Below are 18,667 nucleotides of genomic sequence, written 5' to 3'. Positions count from 1 at the left end.
CCTCCACCAGCGACACGCGGCACCTCTTCTGATCACCTCCAAATATGCTTCTGTTCAGGTGAACTCAGTCACCGTTGTGGTGAACCTGTCCTTAGAGAGTCGAAGCAAGATAAAGATCGTGAGGTCAGGGATCGTCCCCAGTGGATCTGGGATTTGTGTTTTCCAATTTTGCCCTTGAAAATATGACCACGTGAGAGGGGCGTGCTATTTTTAGCCGGAGAAAGGAGCAAAAACGAGCATTAGGACCAAATTGGATCACAATTTAAATGTGAAGGACAATTTTGGCTGATTTTATATGTTAGGAACTAAAAAAGTGTTTTTGGTAAATGTTAGGGACCAATTTGGCAAATTTCCCTTGTTAAAATCTACTCATTTTTAGCATTTTGCATCTATTTCGGGGAGTAGAACGAAAATGTGATAACAAGTGCCAATTTGGCAGAAAAGGAGTCCAGATGATAGAGCTTGTCCCGAGAGCATTTTTGGAAAAGAAGATGTTACGCCCATTTTGGTAATTTTACGGAAGAGGGCAGCGGACACAGGGCCTTGGATTCATGGGAGGTGCCGCCGCACAAAGCTTGGGCAGCAATTAGAATAAGAATGGCGAAGAGGAGAAAAAGCACTACTTTTAGCTCCTCTAGCTTAGCTTTGGATTTTCTCCTTTAGCTTAATCTTGCTTTGACTTTTCCTTCATGGGTTTTTGGTAGCTTTTGTCTCCTCGGATGTGAGGAGCAACTGGAGGCAATTGAGTGATTTTCCCCTGTAGCTCTAGCTTTGACTTTTCCTTTTAGTCTTGAGTTGTTTCTTTTCCTCCGTATGTTAAGAGAAGCAAAACAATCAAGTACTTCATGTAGCTTTTCCTTTTAGTGAATATTCCATCGAATCAAGTTTTTACCTATTTTCCAATTGATGGCTGCAGTTTTCTCTCCAATTTCCTGTGGGTTTTGTTCATCAAACATGAACTAATTTTTCCACTCTAGTCAAGGGACAATGGAGGTTCTGGTTTGCCTAAAAATTGTGAGATCGGTTTAATTTTATCTTTTTCTTTATTTATTGGTATTCGCATATTCCTTGGTTGCAGTGTTTATGATTATTTGATTAATTGATTGTTTTGGATCCGGATAATTAGTTAATTTGGTAATCTATTGTTAATTAGGGCATTAAATCCGTAATTATTTAATTGCCTTGATATAGTGACAACTGACATGATTGGGTTTGTGTCAGGGGAATACGCGAGTTAACCTAAAATAACCCTGGTAGTGCATTATTTGGTTAGAATAGGGCTCCTCTAATACGTAAGGTAATTGGGGAATTAAATCTTACGAGCGTACCTAAGATTATTTCTCAATTAGGGCAGTGATTAACGGACGTACCTTAATCATCGACACAGTAAGGAGGGGTTGACTGTCATCACTTGTTTGACAGTTATAACCTATTTATTAGTAAATAATTGGAATTGCTTTTGTTTCAATGATCAATTAGGTGAACCATTGCTGAAGTTATTCCTTGGCTAAATCCTTAATTATCACTCATTTGATTTTAGTAATTTGTTATTTAATTTCTAGTTGGCTATTTTATTTTTATTATTTTCCTTTTAGTTGAATTGCTTAAATTGTCACCCCTGATATAGAAACACCCCCTTGTCACTGTGAATTTAAAAAGAAACAATTACTCTCAGTTCCTGTGGATTCGACCCTACTCACCGCTATCTACAGAAATTACTTTTAGTTTGAGTAGGTTTTATTATTGCACAGGTCGACAACCTATCAATTTTTGGCACCGTTGCCGGGGACTGGTGTCAATTATTTGTTTCTTTTTAAATTCATTTTTGTTCTAATTTTCTGGTGCTTTTTGAGTGTATGCCTCATTCTTCTCGTACAGGTGAATTAATTTTCGATCCCGAGGTAGAGAAGATTGCGCGTAGAACAAGAAAAGAGACCAGACAACTCAGAGAGGAGCACTCAAGTGCTGCATCTCAGAGACCTGAGCCAGAAGTTGAACCAGCAGATTCGTTTGGTGACACTTCGAGTGACTTGGAGCAAGAAGAAATCCCTATGGTTAATGCACGAACATTAAGGGAGTTGGCTGCTCCTGATTTAACTCAGCAGCCTTTATGCATTACTTTCCCGAGTTTGAGTGACAACATTTCAATTGAATTGAAATCGGGTCAAATTCATCTTTTACCTTCTTTTCATGGTTTACTAGGTGAGGAGCCGTATAAGCATCTACAGGAGTTTGATGTCGTGTGCAATAGTATGAAGCCCCCGGGAATCACAGAAGAGCAGATAAAAATGAGAGCATTCCCCTTCTCCCTAAAGGATTCAGCAAAAGATTGGTTGTACTACCTACCACCAGGTAGTATCATCACGTGGGACCAGTTGAAGAAAAAAATTTTAGATAAATATTTCCCTGCGTCCAGAGCTGCGAGTTTAAGGAAAGAAATTTGTGGTATCAAGCAGCATCCAAGGGAGTCGCTTTATGAGTACTGTGAGTGATTCAAGAAATTGTGTATTAAGTGCCCCCAATACCAAATAAGTGAGCAGTTACTTATACAATATTTTTACGAGGGGCTACTCTTCAGAGACAGGAGTATCATTGATGCTACGAGTGGAGGGGCACTGGTGAACAAGACCCCTCGAGCAGCGTGGGAGCTAATTGAAGGAATGACGGAGAATTCGCAGCAATTTGGTACGAGGGAGGATGTCTCGCTACGCAAGGTGAATGAGGTAGAGACATCCTCTATCCAGCAGCAGTTGACGGAGTTAACCTCGTTTGTTAGGCAACTGGCTATAGGGAACGCATCTCAGGCCAAGGTGTGTGGGGTTTGCACTGGTATGGGTCATTCAACAGACATGTGCCCAATGATCCAAGAAAAAAGTATGGAGCAAGTGAACATGACTGGTCACGCGCCCGCGCCAAGAAATCAATATGACCCATATTCGAACACCTGCAATCCTGGTTGGAGGGACCATCCCAACTTCAGTTATGCAGGAAATAGGCAGTCCAATTTTATGCCAAGTAGACAACAAGAGTACCAGCAACAGTATCAATTTCGGCCCCCACCACCTCCATCGAGCACCAGTCCATCTTTGGAAGATATGATGAAACAATTGATGGCTAGTACTGCACAACACCAGGAAAAGACGGACTCCGAACTACGGAACATAATTAGTCAGATGGATCAGATACAAGCGATGTAGAATCAGATAAGTCAGATGGCAATATCAATCAACCGTCTGGAGTCTCAAGTAAATGGAAGATTGCCATCCCAACCTGAACTGAACCTGAAGAAGGTAAGTGCAATGACTTTAAGGAGCGGGAAGAAAATTCAGGGGCCCGAACTTGTGACTCCAAAGGATAAGGACGAAGAGAAGATTGAGAAAGAACTTCAGGCAAAGAATACAAGCACCAAAAATTCAGTGGTACTCCCTGACCTAATCATAGACGTTAAAACTAATCCCCTTCTATTTCCTTGCAAGTTGGAGAAATCGAAAAAGCAGGACAAGGAGAAAGAGATCCTGGAGGTGTTACGCAAGGTAGAGATTAATATTCCCTTATTAGATGCCATCAAACAAGTGTCGAAATATGCAAAATTTTTGAGGGACCTATGTGTCAACCGAAAGCGGCTGAGGGGAGGCGAAAAAATCATTGTTAGGGAGAATGTGTCAGCAGTTCTCCAAAAGAAGTTTCCATCAAAGTGCGGGGATCCAGATAGGTTTACTGTCCCATGTAGGATAGATAACACTTTAATTAGGAATACCCTGCTGGACTTAGGAGCATCGATCAACGTAATGCCTAAATCTATGTATGTTTCTCAGAACCTTGGTCCATTAAAAGAAACCGAGATAATAATTCAATTAGCTGACCGAATAAATGCATACCCTGATGGGTTGGTCGAGGATGTGCTGGTTAAAGTTAATGAATTGATATTCCCAACTGACTTTTATGTACTTGACATGGATGATGATCATTCCCCTGACCCCTCACCTTCGCTACTAGGTAGACCCTTTTTTAGCACAACACAGACAAAAATTGACGTTAATAAGGGTACATTGTCCATGGAATTTGATGGAGAACTAGTCCACTTTAATATTTTTGATACAATGGAACATCCTGTTAACTGTCACCCTGTGTTTGCTATTCATGCTATTAATCCATCTGTGCAAGAATTTTCTGAGTTTACATGTAGGGACAAAGTCAAATTTACTGAGAACAAGTATAAGGGGATGAAAACACTGTATGAGGTGAAAAGGAGTAGGAAATTAAGAAAGAAGGCTGCACTCAAAGGCTATTTGGATCCTGGAGGAGGGCCACCGATTTCCAGGAAAATTGAGTTACACCCAGATTGAAGAGTGGTGTTCAATGTCTAGCCAAAGACATTAAATAAAGGCGCTCATTGGGAGGCAACCCAATTTCTTTTAATTGTTTGTTTGATTTTATTTGTTGATTTAAATATGTTTCCCTTGAATTTGACTAACTTTTGGCTTCAATTTTCGTTTTTGATGATTTATAGGTGTCTTTCCGACTTGACGCGCCAGCGTCAAGTCGTATGGGGAGCTCACGGTCAGAAGGGTTCTTGCCCTAATGACGTGCCCGCGTCAAGTAACCTAAAGAGCTCCTCATTCTGTGCCCTTCATGACGTGCCCGATTCGCGTTCGAGGGAAAGTTAAGTATTTAAAAAAAACTCAAGAACAATTGTTGATTGTTGGTTAATCTCTGCTTTTGAATCTCGAAAATAAAATTTGCCAATGAGAAAAAATTTTCCAAAAAAAAAAACAATTTCTCTTTCTTTTTCTTTTTCTTCTTTTCTTTCTTTTTCCTTCTTTCTTTCTTCTTCTTTATCCTTTCTCTCTTCTCCCTTGTTTCTTCCTCTTGCTCGACGGAAAACCTCTGTCTACCGCCGTTTCTTCAATCCACATCGCCGCATCCCTCTCTCTCTTTGCCCACCTAGCCCGCGTGCGCTGCCCAGTCTTTCCCCCTAACGGCTCTCTCCCTCGCGCGCTCAACCTCGCAGCGCGCTACACAAGTGGCCACCTAGTCAAGTCGCCGCCGTCGATCCCACCCTTGCACGCACGCTGCGACCAGTAGCTGTCCTTTGGCCGCCGACATCATTCTGTGTCACGGCGATTATTTGGCAGTTTTCAATGGTGGAGAGTCTTGCATTTGCTGGTTGAATTGAGTTATGATGTCTCACAACTTGGGCCGTACTTCCATTACATCGGTTTCCCTTCACCGTGCCTGCCTACCCCGTAGCCACTCGCGAGAGAAGTTTCGTTGTCCTCTTCACTTTAATTGCTTTAATCCCTCCATTGAGGGCAATGTAGGATCTAGGTGTAGGGGGGACAGCTGTGCTAATTTTTTTTCTAGTTTTTAATTTTCAGATGTTCTTCTTTTATTTTTAGTTTGTTATTTGTCTAGTCTTCATTTACTTTCTTTTTTTAATGAATACCAAAGTTTGATATTGGATTGTTGCCTCTAATTCTGCTATTGCCGAGTTTTAATAATAATAGGGTATCAAGTTAATGTGGTTAAATTTAAGAACATCACTTTGGTGAATATCGGTGATTGTTTTATTCTTATAATTTTTGGTTAACTTTCCTAGGTATAGGGAATGATTGTTGACATTTCCATGTGAATTGGTCCGGTTATTAACCTCAATTCTCCATGTTTGGAAAAAATGAGGCTAGCTACTTTTTCTTTGTGATATTGTGAGATATTGTGTTATCTGGCTATGAAATAAAGTTGACTGTACTCCGCTATTTGGTACTATTGAGTAACCGGGGATTTTCATCTAAAGTGTCGATTCTCGCGTTAAAAAATAGCAATTTCTATGAGTACGTGGTCGTATAGCGATAGGAGCTGAATAATCGAGCTCCTTCATCTGGCAAATGTTGGAATTCGCGTCAAAAGGCTCCGATGGCTAAAGACTAAATCTTTTGTGCTATTGAAAAAAAAAGAAAAAAATAATAAATAAATAAATAACGAAAAAAAAGAAGTGAAAGTTGTGCTAATGTGTAATAAAAGTCAGCTTGCTGATTTATGGATTTAATGTTGAGATTTTAGTTAATAGTTGGACTATTCGCTGATAAATGTTGAGCGACCACTCCTTTTTCTTAAATTAGTTAACCTGAAATTGGAAGAGTTTATGGTTTAGAAGCTAACCGGAGTGATGTTTCTTGGACTTGACCATTGATGCTTGATTATTATTTTTCTTGGTATCTTGGCAATTTGGTGGATAGAACAATCGTCACTATCAAATATTGGTGTTTGTTTGTTGTTTTTATGCTTGAGGACAAGCATGGTTTAGGTGTGGGGGGAATTGATAGGGTGCGATTTTATCGTTTATTTATTATTAATTTCCCCTATTACCTGACCCGATGTGGATTAATTGTTAAAATCTACTCACTTTTAGTATTTTGCATCTATTTCAGGGAGTAGAACAAAAATGTGATAACAAGTGTCAATTTGACAGAAAAGGAGTTCAGATGATAGAATTTGTCCCGAGGGCATTTTTGAAAAAGAAGATGTTATGCCCATTTTGGTAATTTTGCGGAAGAGGGCAGCGGACACAGGGCCTTGGATTCATGGGAGGTGCCGCCGCACAGAGCTTGGGCAGCAATTAGAATAAGAATGGGGCAGAGGAGAAAAAGCACTACTTTTAGCTCCTTTAGCTTAGCTTTGGATTTTCTCCTTTAGTTTAATCTTGCTTTGACTCTTCCTTCATGGGTTTTTGGTAGCTTTTGTCTTCTCGGATGTGAGGAGCAACTGGAGGCAATTGAGTGATTTTCCCCTGTAGCTCTAGCTTTGACTTTTCCTTTTAGCCTTGAGTAGTTTCTTTTCCTCCGTATGTTAGGAGAAGCAAAACAATCAAGTACTTCATGTAGCTTTTCTTTTTAGTGAATATTCCATCGAATCAAGTTTACCCATTTTCCAATTGATGGCTGCAGTTTTCTCTCCAATTTCCTGTGGGTTTTGTTCATCAAACATGAACTAATTTTTCCACTCTAGTCAAGGGACAACGGAGGCTCTGGTTAGCCTAAAAATTGTGAGATCAGTTTAATTTTATCTTTTTCTTTATTTATTGGTTTTCGCATATTCTTTGGTTGCAGTGCTTATGATTATTTAATTAATTGATTGTTTTGGATCCGAATAATTAGTTAATTTGGTAATCTATTATTAATTAGGGCATTAAATCCGTAATTGTTTAATTGCCTTGATATAGTGACAACTGACATGATTGGGTTTGTGTCAGGGGAATACACGGGTTAACCTAAAATAACCCTAGTAGTGCGTTTTTTGGTTAGAATAGGGCTCCTCTAATACGTAAGGCAATTGGGGAATTAAATCTTACGAGCGTACTAAGATTATTTCTCAATTAGGGCAGTGATTAACGGGCGTATCTTAATCATCGACACTGTAAGGAGGGGTTGACTGTCATCGCTTGTTTGGCAGTTATAACCTATTTATTAGTAAATAATTGGAATTGCTTTTGTTTCAATGATCAATTAGGTGAACCATTGCTGAAGTTATTCCTTGGCTAGATCCTTAATTATCACTCATTTGATTTTAGTAAATTGTTATTTAATTTCTAGTTGGCTATTTTATTTTTATTATTTTAGTTTTAGTTGAATTGCTTAAATTGTCACCCCTGATATAGAAACACCCCCCTTGTCACTGTGAATTTTAAAAAAAAATAATTACTCCCAGTACCTGTGGATTCGACCCTGCTCACCGCTATCTATAGAGATTACTTTTAGTTTAAGCAGGTTTTATTATTGCACAGGCCGACAATCTGTCAATTTTTGGCGCCGTTGCCGGGGACTGGTGTCAATTATTTGTTTCTTTTTAAATTTATTTTTGTTCTAATTTTCTGGTGCTTTTCGAGTGTATGCCTCGTTTTTCTCGTACAGGTGAATTAATTTTCGACCCCGAGGTAGAGAAGATTGCGTGTAGAACAAGAAAAGAGACCAGACAGTTCAGAGAGGTGCACTCAAGTGCTTCATCTCAGAGACCTGAGTCAGAAGTTGAACCAGCAGATTCGTTTGGTGACACTTCGAGTGACTCGGTGCAAGAAGAAGTCCTTATGGCTAATGCACGAACATTAATGGAGTTGGCTGCTCCTGATTTAACTCAGCAGCCTTTATGCATTACTTTCCCGAGTTTGAGTGATAACACTTCATTTGAATTGAAATCGGGTCTAATTCATCTTTTACCTTCTTTTCATGGTTTATTAGGTGAGGAGCCGTATAAACATCTGCAGGAGTTTGATGTCGTGTGCAATAGTATGAAACCCCCGGAAATCACAGAAGAGCAAATAAAAATGAGGGCATTCCCCTTCTCCCTGAAGAATTCAACAAAAGACTGGTTGTACTACCTACCACCAGGTAGTATCACCACGTGAGACCAGTTGAAGAAAAAATTTTTAGATAAATATTTCCCTGCGTCCAGAGCTACGAGTTTAAGGAAAGAAATTTGTGGTATCAAGCAGCATCCAGGGGAATCGCTTTTATGAGTACTGGGAGCGATTCAAGAAGTTGTGCATTAAGTGCCCCAACACCAAATAAGTGAGCAGTTACTTATACAATATTTTTACTAGGGGCTACTCTTCAGAGACAGGAGTATCATTGATGCTGCGAATGGAGAGGCACTGGTGAACAAGACCCCTCGAGCAGCATGGGAGCTAATTGAAGGAATGACGGAGAATTCGCAGCAATTTGGTACGAGGGAGGATGTCCCGATGCGCAAGGTGAATGAAGTAGAGACATCCTCTATCCAGCAGCAGTTGACGGAGTTAACCTCGTTTGTTAGGCAACTGGCTGTAGGGAATGCATCTCAGGCCAAGGTGTGTGGGGTTTGCACTGGTATGGGTCATTCAACAGACATGTGCCCAATGATCCAAGAAAAAAGTATGGAGCAAGTGAACATAGCTGGTCACGCGCCCGCGCCAAGAGATCAATATGACCCATATTCGAACACCTACAATCCTGGTTGGAGGGACCATCCCATCTTCAGTTATGGAGGAAATAGGCAGTCCAATTTTATGCCAAGTAGACAACAAGAGTACCAGCAGCAGTATCAATTTCGACCTCCACCACCTCCATCGAGCGCCAGTCCATCTTTAGAAGATATGATGAAACAATTGATGGCTAGTACTACATAACACCAGCAAAAGACGAACTCCGAACTACGAAACATAAGAAATCAGATGGATCAGATACAAGCGATGCAGAATCAGATAAATCAAATGGCAATATCAATCAACCGTCTGGAGTCTCAAGTAAATGGAAGATTGCCATCCTAACCTGAACTGAATCTGAAGAACGTAAGTGCAATGACTTTAAGAAGCGGGAAGGAAATTCAGGGGCCGAACTTGTGACTCCAAAGGATAAGGACGAAGAGAAGATTGAGAAAGAACTTCAGGCAGAGAATACAAGCACCAAAAATCCAGTGGTACTCCCTGACCCGATCATAGACGTTAAAACTAATCCCCCTCTATTTCCTTGCAGGTTGGAGAAATCGAAGAAGCAGGACAAGGAGAAAGAGATCCTGGAGGTGTTCCGCAAGGTAGAGATTAATATTCCTTTATTAGATGCCATCAAACAAGTGCCGAAGTTTGCAAAATTTTTGAGGGACCTATGTGTCAATCGAAAGCTGCTGAGGGGAGACGAAAGGATCATTGTTGGGGAGAATGTGTCAGCAGTTCTCCAAAGGAACCTTCCATCAAAGTGCGGGGATCCAGGTAGGTTTACTGTCCCATGTAGGATAGATAACACTTTAATTAGGAATACCCTACTGGACTTAGGAGCATCGATCAACGTAATGCCTAAATCTATATATGTTTCTCTGAACCTCGGTCCATTAAAAGAAACCGAGATAATAATTCAATTAGCTGACCGAACAAATGCATACGTTGATGGGTTGGTCGAGGATGTGTTGGTTAAAGTTAATGAATTGATATTTCCGGCTGACTTTTATTTACTTGACATGGATGATGATCATTCCTCTGACCTCTCACCTTCGCTACTAGGTAGACCCTTTTTTAGTGCAACAAAGACAAAAATTGACGTTAATAAGGGTACATTGTCCATGAAATTTGTTGGAGAACTAGTCCACTTTAATATTTTTGATACAATGGAACATCCTGTTAACTCTCACCCTGTGTTTGCTATTCATGCTATTAATCTCTCTGTGCAAGAATTTTCTGAGTTTGCTTATAGGGACAAATTCAAATTTACTGAGAACAAGTATAAGGGGATGGAAACACTGTATGAGGTGAAAAGGAGTAGGAAATTAAGAAAGAAGGCTGCACTCAAAGGCTATTTGGATCCTGGAGGAGGGCCACCGATTTTCAGGAAAATTGAGTTACACCCAGATTGAAGAGTGGTGTTCAATGTCTAGCCAAAGACATTAAAGAAATGTGCTCATTGGGAGGCAACCCAATTTCTTTTAATTGTTTGTTTGATTTTATTTGTTGATTTAAATATGTTTTCCTTTAATTTGACTAACTTTTGGCTTCAATTTTCATTTTTGATGATTTATAGGTGTCTTTCCGACTTGACGAGCCTGCGTCAAATCGTATGGGGAGCTCACGGTCAGAAGGGTTCTTGCCCTATGACGTGCCCGCGTCAAGTAACCTAAAGAGCTCCTCATTCGTGCCCTTCATGACGTGCCCGCGTCACGTCCGCGGGAAAGGTAAGTATTCAAAAAAAGCTCAAGAACGGTTGTTGATTGTTGGTTAATCTCTGCTTTTGAATCTCGAAAATAAAATTTGCCAATGAGAAAAAATTTCCAAAAAAAAAAACAATTTCTCTTTCTTTTTCTTTTTCTTCTTCTTTCTTTTTCTTTCTCCTTTCTCTCTTCTCCCTTGTTTCTTCCTCTTGCTCGACGCAAAACCTCTGTCTACCGCGCCCATCAATCCGCCGCCATCTCCTCTGCTGTTGTGCGCCGCCACTCTTCGTTTGACCGCCGCTTCTTCGATCCACATCGCCGCATCCCTCTCTCTTTGCCCACCTAGCCCGCGCGCGCCGCCCTTGAACAGTTCTTTGAAAAGATATTCATTATCTGATTGATGAGTCATAATAAGACAATTCGCGGTTCATATACTTACTAAGTAGGAATCTACTAATCTAGGAATAAAAAATTGAGTTATCTAGGCGAGTTTATGGGCCAATAAATAAAGGATTTTTATCTTCGAAACCCATTGCAGTGGGGTGGGGCAGTGCAAGAGAAATCATACAGAAGAGATCGAATGCCCCGAAAATGCTATGAGGTGCTCGGAAATGGTCGAAGTAGTTGAATAGGAGGATCGCTATGACTATAGCCCTTGGTAAATTTACCAAAGACGAAAATGATTTATTTGATATTATGGATGACTGGTTACGTAGGGACCGTTTCGTTTTTGTAGGCTGGTCCGGCCTATTGCTCTTTCCTTGTGCCTATTTCGCTTTAGGGGGTTGGTTCACAGGTACAACCTTTGTAACTTCATGGTATACCCACGGGTTAGCCAGTTCCTATTTGGAAGGCTGCAATTTCTTAACTGCCGCAGTTTCTACTCCTGCTAATAGTTTAGCACATTCTTTGTTGTTACTATGGGGCCCTGAAGCACAAGGAGATTTTACTCGTTGGTGTCAATTAGGCGGTCTGTGGACATAGTGACTGGGATGGATATCTCGTATCCGAAAATTAGCAGTTCGCCCTGTTAGTCCTCCAGGGCCCAAATAACTCAATTTTCTCACATGAACTATTTGTGTCAACGGATTGGTTCCATCCAAAACTTGAGATAATGGGTGTAAACCAAAAAAAGACTCATAAGTAGTTGTTAATGGAGTTGAAGTTACCAAATTTTGAGGGGTCGGTATCAATTTATGTCGAATTGCTCCACATATAGTTCCTCGAACAGCATTTTCTAAACGAACCAGAGCCAACCCGAATTGATCTTGTAAAAGATCCGCTACAGAACGAATACGTTTATTTTTCAAATGATTCATATCGTCAAGTGTACCCATTCCAAATTTTAGTCCAATCAAATGATCGGCGGCTGCCAATATATCTCGTGGTAACAAAAATGGGTTGTTCTGAGGGATATCAAGGTTCAGTCTTCGGTTCATATTTCGTCGACCAATCCGTCCTAATTCACATCTTTGTTGAAAGAATTTTTTTTGTAATTCCTTACATAAGGATTCAGAAAATACCGGATCTCCGCCTACACAAGCAAATTGTTGATAAAACTCTAAAATGGCATTCTCTTCAGTCTTTCCCCCTAACGGCTCTCTCCCTCGCGCGCTGAACCTCGCCGCGCGCCACCCACGTGGCCACCTAGTCAAGTCGCCGCCGTCGATCCCACCCTCGCACACACGCTGCCACCACTAGCTGTCCTTTGGCCGCCGACATCATTCTCTGTCACGCCGATTATTTGGCAGTTTTCAATGGTGGAGAGTCTTGCATTTGCTGGTTGAATTGAGTTATGATGTCTCACAACTTGGGCCAGTACTTCCATTACATCGGTTTCCCTTCACCGTCCCCGCCTGCCCCGTAGCCACTCGCGAGGGAAGTTTCGTTGTCCTCTTCGTTTTAATTGCTTTAATCCCTCCATTGAGGACAGTGTAGGATCTAGGTGTGGGGGGGACAGTTGTGCTAGTTTTTTTTTCTAGTTTTTAATTTTCAGATGTTCTTCTTTTATTTTTAGTTTGTTATTTGTCTAGTCTTCATTTACTTTCTTTTTTTAATGAATACCAAAGTTTGATGTTGGATTGTTGCCTCTAATTCTGCTATTGCTGAGTTTTAATAATAAAAGGGTATCAAGTTAATGTGGTTGAATTCAAGAACATCTCTTTGGTGAATATCGGTGATTATTTTACTCTTATAAATTTTGGTTAACTTTCCTAGGTATAGGGAATGATTGTTGGCATTTTCATGTGAATTGGTCCGGTTATTAACTTCAGTTCTCCATGTTTGGAAAAAATGAGGCTAGCTGCTTTTTCTTTGTGATATTGTGAGATATTGTGTTATCTGGCTATGAAATAAAGTTGACTGTACTCCGCTATTTGGTACTACTGAGTAACCGGGGATCTTCACCTAAAGTGTGGATTCTCGCGTCAAAAAGTAGTAATTTCTATGAGTACGTGATCGTATAGCGATAGGAGCTGAATAACCGGGCTCCTTCATCTGGCAAATATTGAAGTTCGCGTCAAAAGGCTCCGATGGCTAAAGACTAAGTCTTTTGTGCTATTGAAAAAAAGAAAAAAATAATAAATAAATAAATAACGAAAAAAAGAAGTAAAAGTTGTGTTAATGTGTAATAAAAGTCAGCTTGCTGATTTATGGATTTAATGTTGAGATTTTAGTTAATAGTTGGACCATTCGCTGATAAATGTTGAACGACCACTCCTTTTTCTTAGATTAGTTAACCTGAAATTGGAAGAGTTTATGGTTTAAAAGCTAACCGGAGTGATGTTTCTTGGACTTGACCATTGATGCTTGATTATTATTTTTCTTGGTATCTTGGCAATTTGGTGGATAGAGCAATAGCCACTATCAAATATTGGTGTTTGTTTGTTGTTCTTATGCTTGAGGACAAGCATGGTTTAGGTATGGGGGGAATTGATAGGGTGCGATTTTATCGTTTATTTTATTATTAATTTCCTCTATTACCTGACCCGATGTGGATTAATTGTTAAAATCTACTCACTTTTAGTATTTTGCATCTATTTCAGGGAGTAGAACGAAAATGTGATAACAAGTGCCAATTTGATAGAAAAGGAGTCCAGATGATAGAGCTTGTTCCGATGGCATTTTTGAAAAAGAAGATGTTACGCCCATTTTGGTAATTTTGCGGAAGAGGGCAGCGGACACAGGGCCTTGGATTCATGGGAGGTGCCGCCGCACAGAGCTTGGGCAGCAATTAGAATAAGAATGGCGCAGAGGAGAAAAAGCACTACTTTTAGCTCCTTTAGCTTTGCTTTGGATTTTCTCCTGTAGTTTAATCTTGCTTTGACTTTTCCTTCATGGGTTTTTGGTAGCTTTTGTCTCCTCGGATGTGAGGAGCAACTGGAGGCAATTGAGTGATTTTCCCCTGTAGCTCTAGCTTTGACTTTTCCTTTTAGCCTTGAGTAGTTTCTTTTCCTCCGTATGTTAGGAGAAGCAAAACAATCAAGTACTTCATGTAGCTTTTCTTTTTAGTGAATATTCCATCGAATCAAGTTTACCCATTTTCCAATTGATGGCTGCAGTTTTCTCTCTAATTTCCTGTGGGTTTTGTTCATCAAACATGAACTAATTTTTCCACTCTAGTCAAGGGACAACGGAGGCTCTGGTTAGCTTAAAATTTGTGAGATTAGTTTAATTTTATCTTTTTCTTTATTTATTGGTCTTCACATATTCCTTGGTTGCAGTGCTTATGATTATTTGATTAATTGATTGTCTTGGATTCGGATAATTAGTTAATTTGGTAATCTATTATTAATTAGGGCATTAAATTCCTAATTGTTTAATTGTCTTGATATAATGACAACTGACATGATTGGGTTTGTGTCAGGGGAATACGCGGGCTAACCTAAAATAACCCTGGTAGTGCGTTATTTGGTTAGAATAGGGCTCCTCTAATACGTAAGGCAATTGGGAAATTAAATCTTACGGGCGTACCTAAGATTATTCCTCAATTAGGGCAGTGATTAACGGGCGTATCTTAATCATCGACACAGTAAGGAGGGGTTGACTGTCATCGCTTGTTTGGCAGTTATAACCTATTTATTAGTAAATAATTGGAATTGCCTTTGTTTCAATGATCAATTAGGTGAACCATTGCTGAAGTTATTCCTTGGCTAAATCCTTAATTATCACTCATTTGATTTTAGTAAATTGTTATTTAATTTCTAGTTGGCTATTTTATTTTTATTATTTTACTTTTAGTTGAATTGCTTAAATTGTCACCCCTGATATAGAAACACCCCCCTTGTCACTGTGAATTTAAAAAGAAACAATTACTCCCAATCCCTGTGAATTCGACCCTGCTCACCGCTATCTGCAGAAATTACTTTTAGTTTGAGCAGGTTTTATTATTGCACAGGCCGACAACCTGTCATCAAGTTTCTTCTAATTTTATGGAATACAATAATTTGTGTTAATATAGAATGTAACATGATCAAGAATGGTAAGCTAGAATCGATTCTTGAAACAAAATTAGTATCTTTCATGTATGTATTCCCACAATTTTATGTTTGTATTTTTCTGTTGAGAAATTATCTTATTATCGAACTTTTAAGGGTAATAATGTTTTAGAATCCATCAATATAATTAGTTCAAAACTTCTTGAATTTGAAAAAAAAAATGCTCCTTCTAATCCTGGCCAAAATTAATCTCCCTTCTGATCTGCTATAGAACTACAACATAAATAACTCAGTCTACAGAGACTAATTGTGGTTCGGATATCAAGTAATTAGTGCTACTTCTCTAAGAAATACTGGAGTTACCTTTTTCTATAGATTCAGTAAGTAAACTTGGTCATAGAAGATAAAAATGATCAATCTCATCATTGCATCCTAAGTGTTCCAATATTGCTTTAAATTTCTTGGACCATTGCATCCTAAGTGTTCCAATCTCAAAAAGAAGGAACAGAACAAGAAGACCTACGAAGTCTTCCTTGTACAGTGGTGATACATTGCAGCTTCAGTCGCGGTACAGAGTCTCAAAACAATCTCCATATTCCTTTTGGTCCTACGTTTACCTTCATTTTCGAAGACTTGTAAAAGCATTTGCTGTTGATCAAAGTCATGATAACAGAGTCAATCACGGAACGTTTGAAAGATATTGAGGGAGGACGAGAAGGGAAAAGAGACAATTGAAGAAGGGGAAGTTTTGGCAATGAATATAGTGGGGTGGGGCAAGGTGGGATTGGGAGGAGGAGCAAACTTGGACATGTACAAGACTATGGAGGGCCAATTTTGATTTTAAATATATTGTCAGGTGGCAAAAACTAATATTGATAAGGATCCACTTGAAAAGAAATAATTTTCTAATAGGGGCTGAAAAACAAATCGAGTTTTTTGATATTTGAGTTCGATTTGATAAGAGTTCGTTCGAGTTTGCTTTTATCAATTACTCAAATCCAACTTAAACAGCATTTTGTATTCGATAAATTATTAAACTCGCCTCGAACTTGACTTTGTTAAAATAAAAGTGTAATTTACATGTGAAAAAGCTTAATCTGCTCAAGTTCGACTTGAGTTTGATTTGATAAAAGTTTATTTAATTTCAGTTCGACTTAAGAACCATTTCAATTGGATGATTCACTGATTCAACCAAGCAAATCAATTCATTTCATTTGTAGTGGCTTTTTGATTCCTCTATGTTTGAAGTTCAACCTGACTCCGAAATAAAAGTGGTCCTAGTAGGACCCAGCTGTGCACACTGTTAGGCCTAAAACAAAAAGGCCCAAAAGATAATTATTGTCATAAGGGAAAAAATGATGAATCGTTAAGGAGTTTATAAGGATATAAAATTTTCATCTCAAAATTGGAGGCAAATTCATTGATTTGTTCGTATAAAGACTGATAACGTGATCAAAAAGATAATACACGCTTGTCAATAGCAACAACCACTCATTCTTCATATTATTTTCTCTCTTTTAGTCAATAGCAGTTTCCAATTTGTTTCTTTTTATTTGTACTTTAGTTTGAGTCTTATTTTAAGTCCATTTAGTTCAATGGATCTTTTAACGATTCGTTGGATCCTTCTGTTGACTATTTCATTTGTTTCATGCTTAATGAATGTAGCAGATGCAATTTAGTACATTCATTAAGAATTCGCCACTATAAAAGAATTTCAATCCAATTTTATGGTTGTTTTTGGGTTTTTATTCCTTTTTTTTTGGCAAGACAACAAATAGATTTTTAAAACTCATCATTGAAATGCAAATAAAAGCATGTTTTAGATGATAAAAGATTATTAGATGAGTTAACAAAATTTTTGATTTATTGTTTGAGGAAAAAATTTACTATGTAAAAATCTTTGAAAAAACATTGTGAAGATAAAACACAAGAGGCTTTGATTTAGTAGCCAAAGGTGAGGTTTTAAGACCTAGAAGTCTTGAATTTAAATTTCCCTTCTCCCTCTCTACTTTTTAAATCCTACTCCTATCCTACTAGACAAAAAAAAATTATTACAAACAAAGTGACATATACAATCAACTAGCTTAATGGCAAATACTCTTCCATGTAACATAGTCTATCTATCATTCTATCTAGGTCAAGTGGCTGATTTTGTGTTTGTAATTTTATATTGCGCAAGTTATCTTGGACCTTCTTGAACTTTTGGTTCTAATAAAGTTTTAGCATCCGCCAATATAATTAGTCCTAAACTTCTTGAATTGGCTGAAATTAATCTCGCTTCTGGTGAACATTGCAGGCTATTAATTACAGGAAAAGAAAAGGGTACCCTAACCTAAATACACAAAATACTGGAAATCAAATAGACGGATTTAGGAGTTTTGACAAAACTCCAATACCAACTAAATTCCATTTGGGCAAGTACTACAACCAACTAAATCTGCCTAAAAAATTGGTAAACTATGTTTGGATTGTGAGTTTCCACTGAAAATTTTTAAAATATTCCGTTGACACATTTTTTCAACATGCAACTTTTTTACGTCATATGCAACACTTCGTTATAGTAAATTTTTCTACAACATCCAAAAGCTCCAATCCAAATGGTTGACGAAATATGCTATTATAAAAAGTATGAAATTTGGTGTCCTGTAATTTAACATAATCCAACTCCAGAAAGTATAGAACAACAATATAAATAGCTTATCCTATAGACCAATCTTAGCTAGGTAATCAGTGCTCATTCTCCAGGAGGTACCTTTTTCTACATATTCAGTAGGAAAATTAGTGATCGGTGCCCATTACCTTTTTCTACATAAAATGGTCAATCTCATTAAAACGTTCCAATATTGCTTTAAATTTCATGGACCATTGCGCCTTAAGCGTTCCAATCTCAAAAAGAAAAGACAATGAAGAAGGGATGGATAAGGGACTGAACAAGAAGACCTGTGAAGTCTTCCTTGTACAGTAAGGATATTAATGGGAGCTGTCTAAATAATCCCCATATTCCTTTTGGTCCTACATTTTCCATCATTTTCAAGACTTATAAACGCAGTTACCATTGATTAAGTCATGATGACCGAGTCAATCATGAAACATTTGAAAGATATTGATAGAGGACAAGATGGGGAAAAAAAGAGAATTGAAGAAGGGGAAGCATTAGCAATGAACGTGATGGGTTGAGTGAGACAGGGATGTGGAACAGAAATTGGACTTACAAGACTAGTTAGGGCAAAGTTTGACTTTAAATATATTGTCAGGTGATAAAAATTAAATTACATGATATTCGAATTGAATTTTGCTCGGTAATGATCCACTTGAAAAGAAATAATACTTCAATAAAGGCTAAAAAATGAAGTAAATTACTTGATAATCGAATTAAGATTGGCTTGGCAAAAGCTAATTTGAACTTGATTTCGCTAACTGACAGGTGCCGAACCTGTGCAATAATAAATACCTACTCGAGAAAAATACAGATTTTGTATATAGCGGTGAGTAGGGTCGAATTCACAGGGACTGGGGATAATTCGTTTCTTCTAGAGTCCAAAGTATGGGGGGTTTTTGGATTAAAT

The 18,667-nt window shown here is 38.5% G+C and overlaps 3 protein-coding genes across 3 annotated transcripts; all 3 read left to right on the top strand.

Annotated features, from left to right (window-relative positions):
* Positions 1–1,856: 1,856 nt before the first annotated feature.
* Positions 1,857–3,197, top strand: LOC113766227. Its single transcript, XM_027310439.1, has 2 exons — positions 1,857–2,479; positions 2,579–3,197. Exons 1-2 carry the CDS (start codon positions 1,857–1,859, stop codon positions 3,195–3,197), a joined length of 1,242 nt encoding a protein of 413 aa, XP_027166240.1.
* Positions 3,198–3,212: 15 nt separating this feature from the next.
* On the top strand, positions 3,213–4,346 carry LOC113766226. Its single transcript, XM_027310438.1, has 2 exons — positions 3,213–4,044; positions 4,165–4,346. Exons 1-2 carry the CDS (start codon positions 3,213–3,215, stop codon positions 4,344–4,346), a joined length of 1,014 nt encoding a protein of 337 aa, XP_027166239.1.
* Positions 4,347–7,885: 3,539 nt separating this feature from the next.
* On the top strand, positions 7,886–10,374 carry LOC113766225. The gene is made up of 3 exons (XM_027310437.1): positions 7,886–8,394; positions 8,608–9,146; positions 9,317–10,374. The coding sequence occupies exons 1-3, from the start codon at positions 7,886–7,888 to the stop codon at positions 10,372–10,374; spliced, it is 2,106 nt and encodes a 701-aa protein (XP_027166238.1).
* The last annotated feature ends 8,293 nt before the right edge of the window (positions 10,375–18,667 follow it).

Source organism: Coffea eugenioides, chromosome 3 (assembly GCF_003713205.1).
Source record: "Coffea eugenioides isolate CCC68of chromosome 3, Ceug_1.0, whole genome shotgun sequence".
In the NCBI taxonomy this organism is placed as follows: Eukaryota; Viridiplantae; Streptophyta; class Magnoliopsida; order Gentianales; family Rubiaceae; genus Coffea; species Coffea eugenioides.
Note: the sequence above shows the minus strand (reverse complement) of the source record. Positions and strands in the feature narration are given on the sequence as shown.

Bases quoted from the DNA above. Each gene is read 5' to 3' on its own strand.
- LOC113766226 (XM_027310438.1), top strand. From the start codon at position 3,213: ATGGCAATATCAATCAACCGTCTGGAGTCTCAAGTAAATGGAAGATTG. The intron at 4,045-4,164 runs GTACATTGTCCA...CATCTGTGCAAG, and splicing joins AAAAATTGACGTTAATAAGG to AATTTTCTGAGTTTACATGT.
- LOC113766225 (XM_027310437.1), top strand. From the start codon at position 7,886: ATGCCTCGTTTTTCTCGTACAGGTGAATTAATTTTCGACCCCGAGGTA. The intron at 8,395-8,607 runs GTGAGACCAGTT...GCTACTCTTCAG, and splicing joins CCACCAGGTAGTATCACCAC to AGACAGGAGTATCATTGATG. The intron at 9,147-9,316 runs GTACTACATAAC...CTGAATCTGAAG, and splicing joins GATGAAACAATTGATGGCTA to AACGTAAGTGCAATGACTTT.
- LOC113766227 (XM_027310439.1), top strand. From the start codon at position 1,857: ATGCCTCATTCTTCTCGTACAGGTGAATTAATTTTCGATCCCGAGGTA. The intron at 2,480-2,578 runs GTACTGTGAGTG...GCTACTCTTCAG, and splicing joins CCAAGGGAGTCGCTTTATGA to AGACAGGAGTATCATTGATG.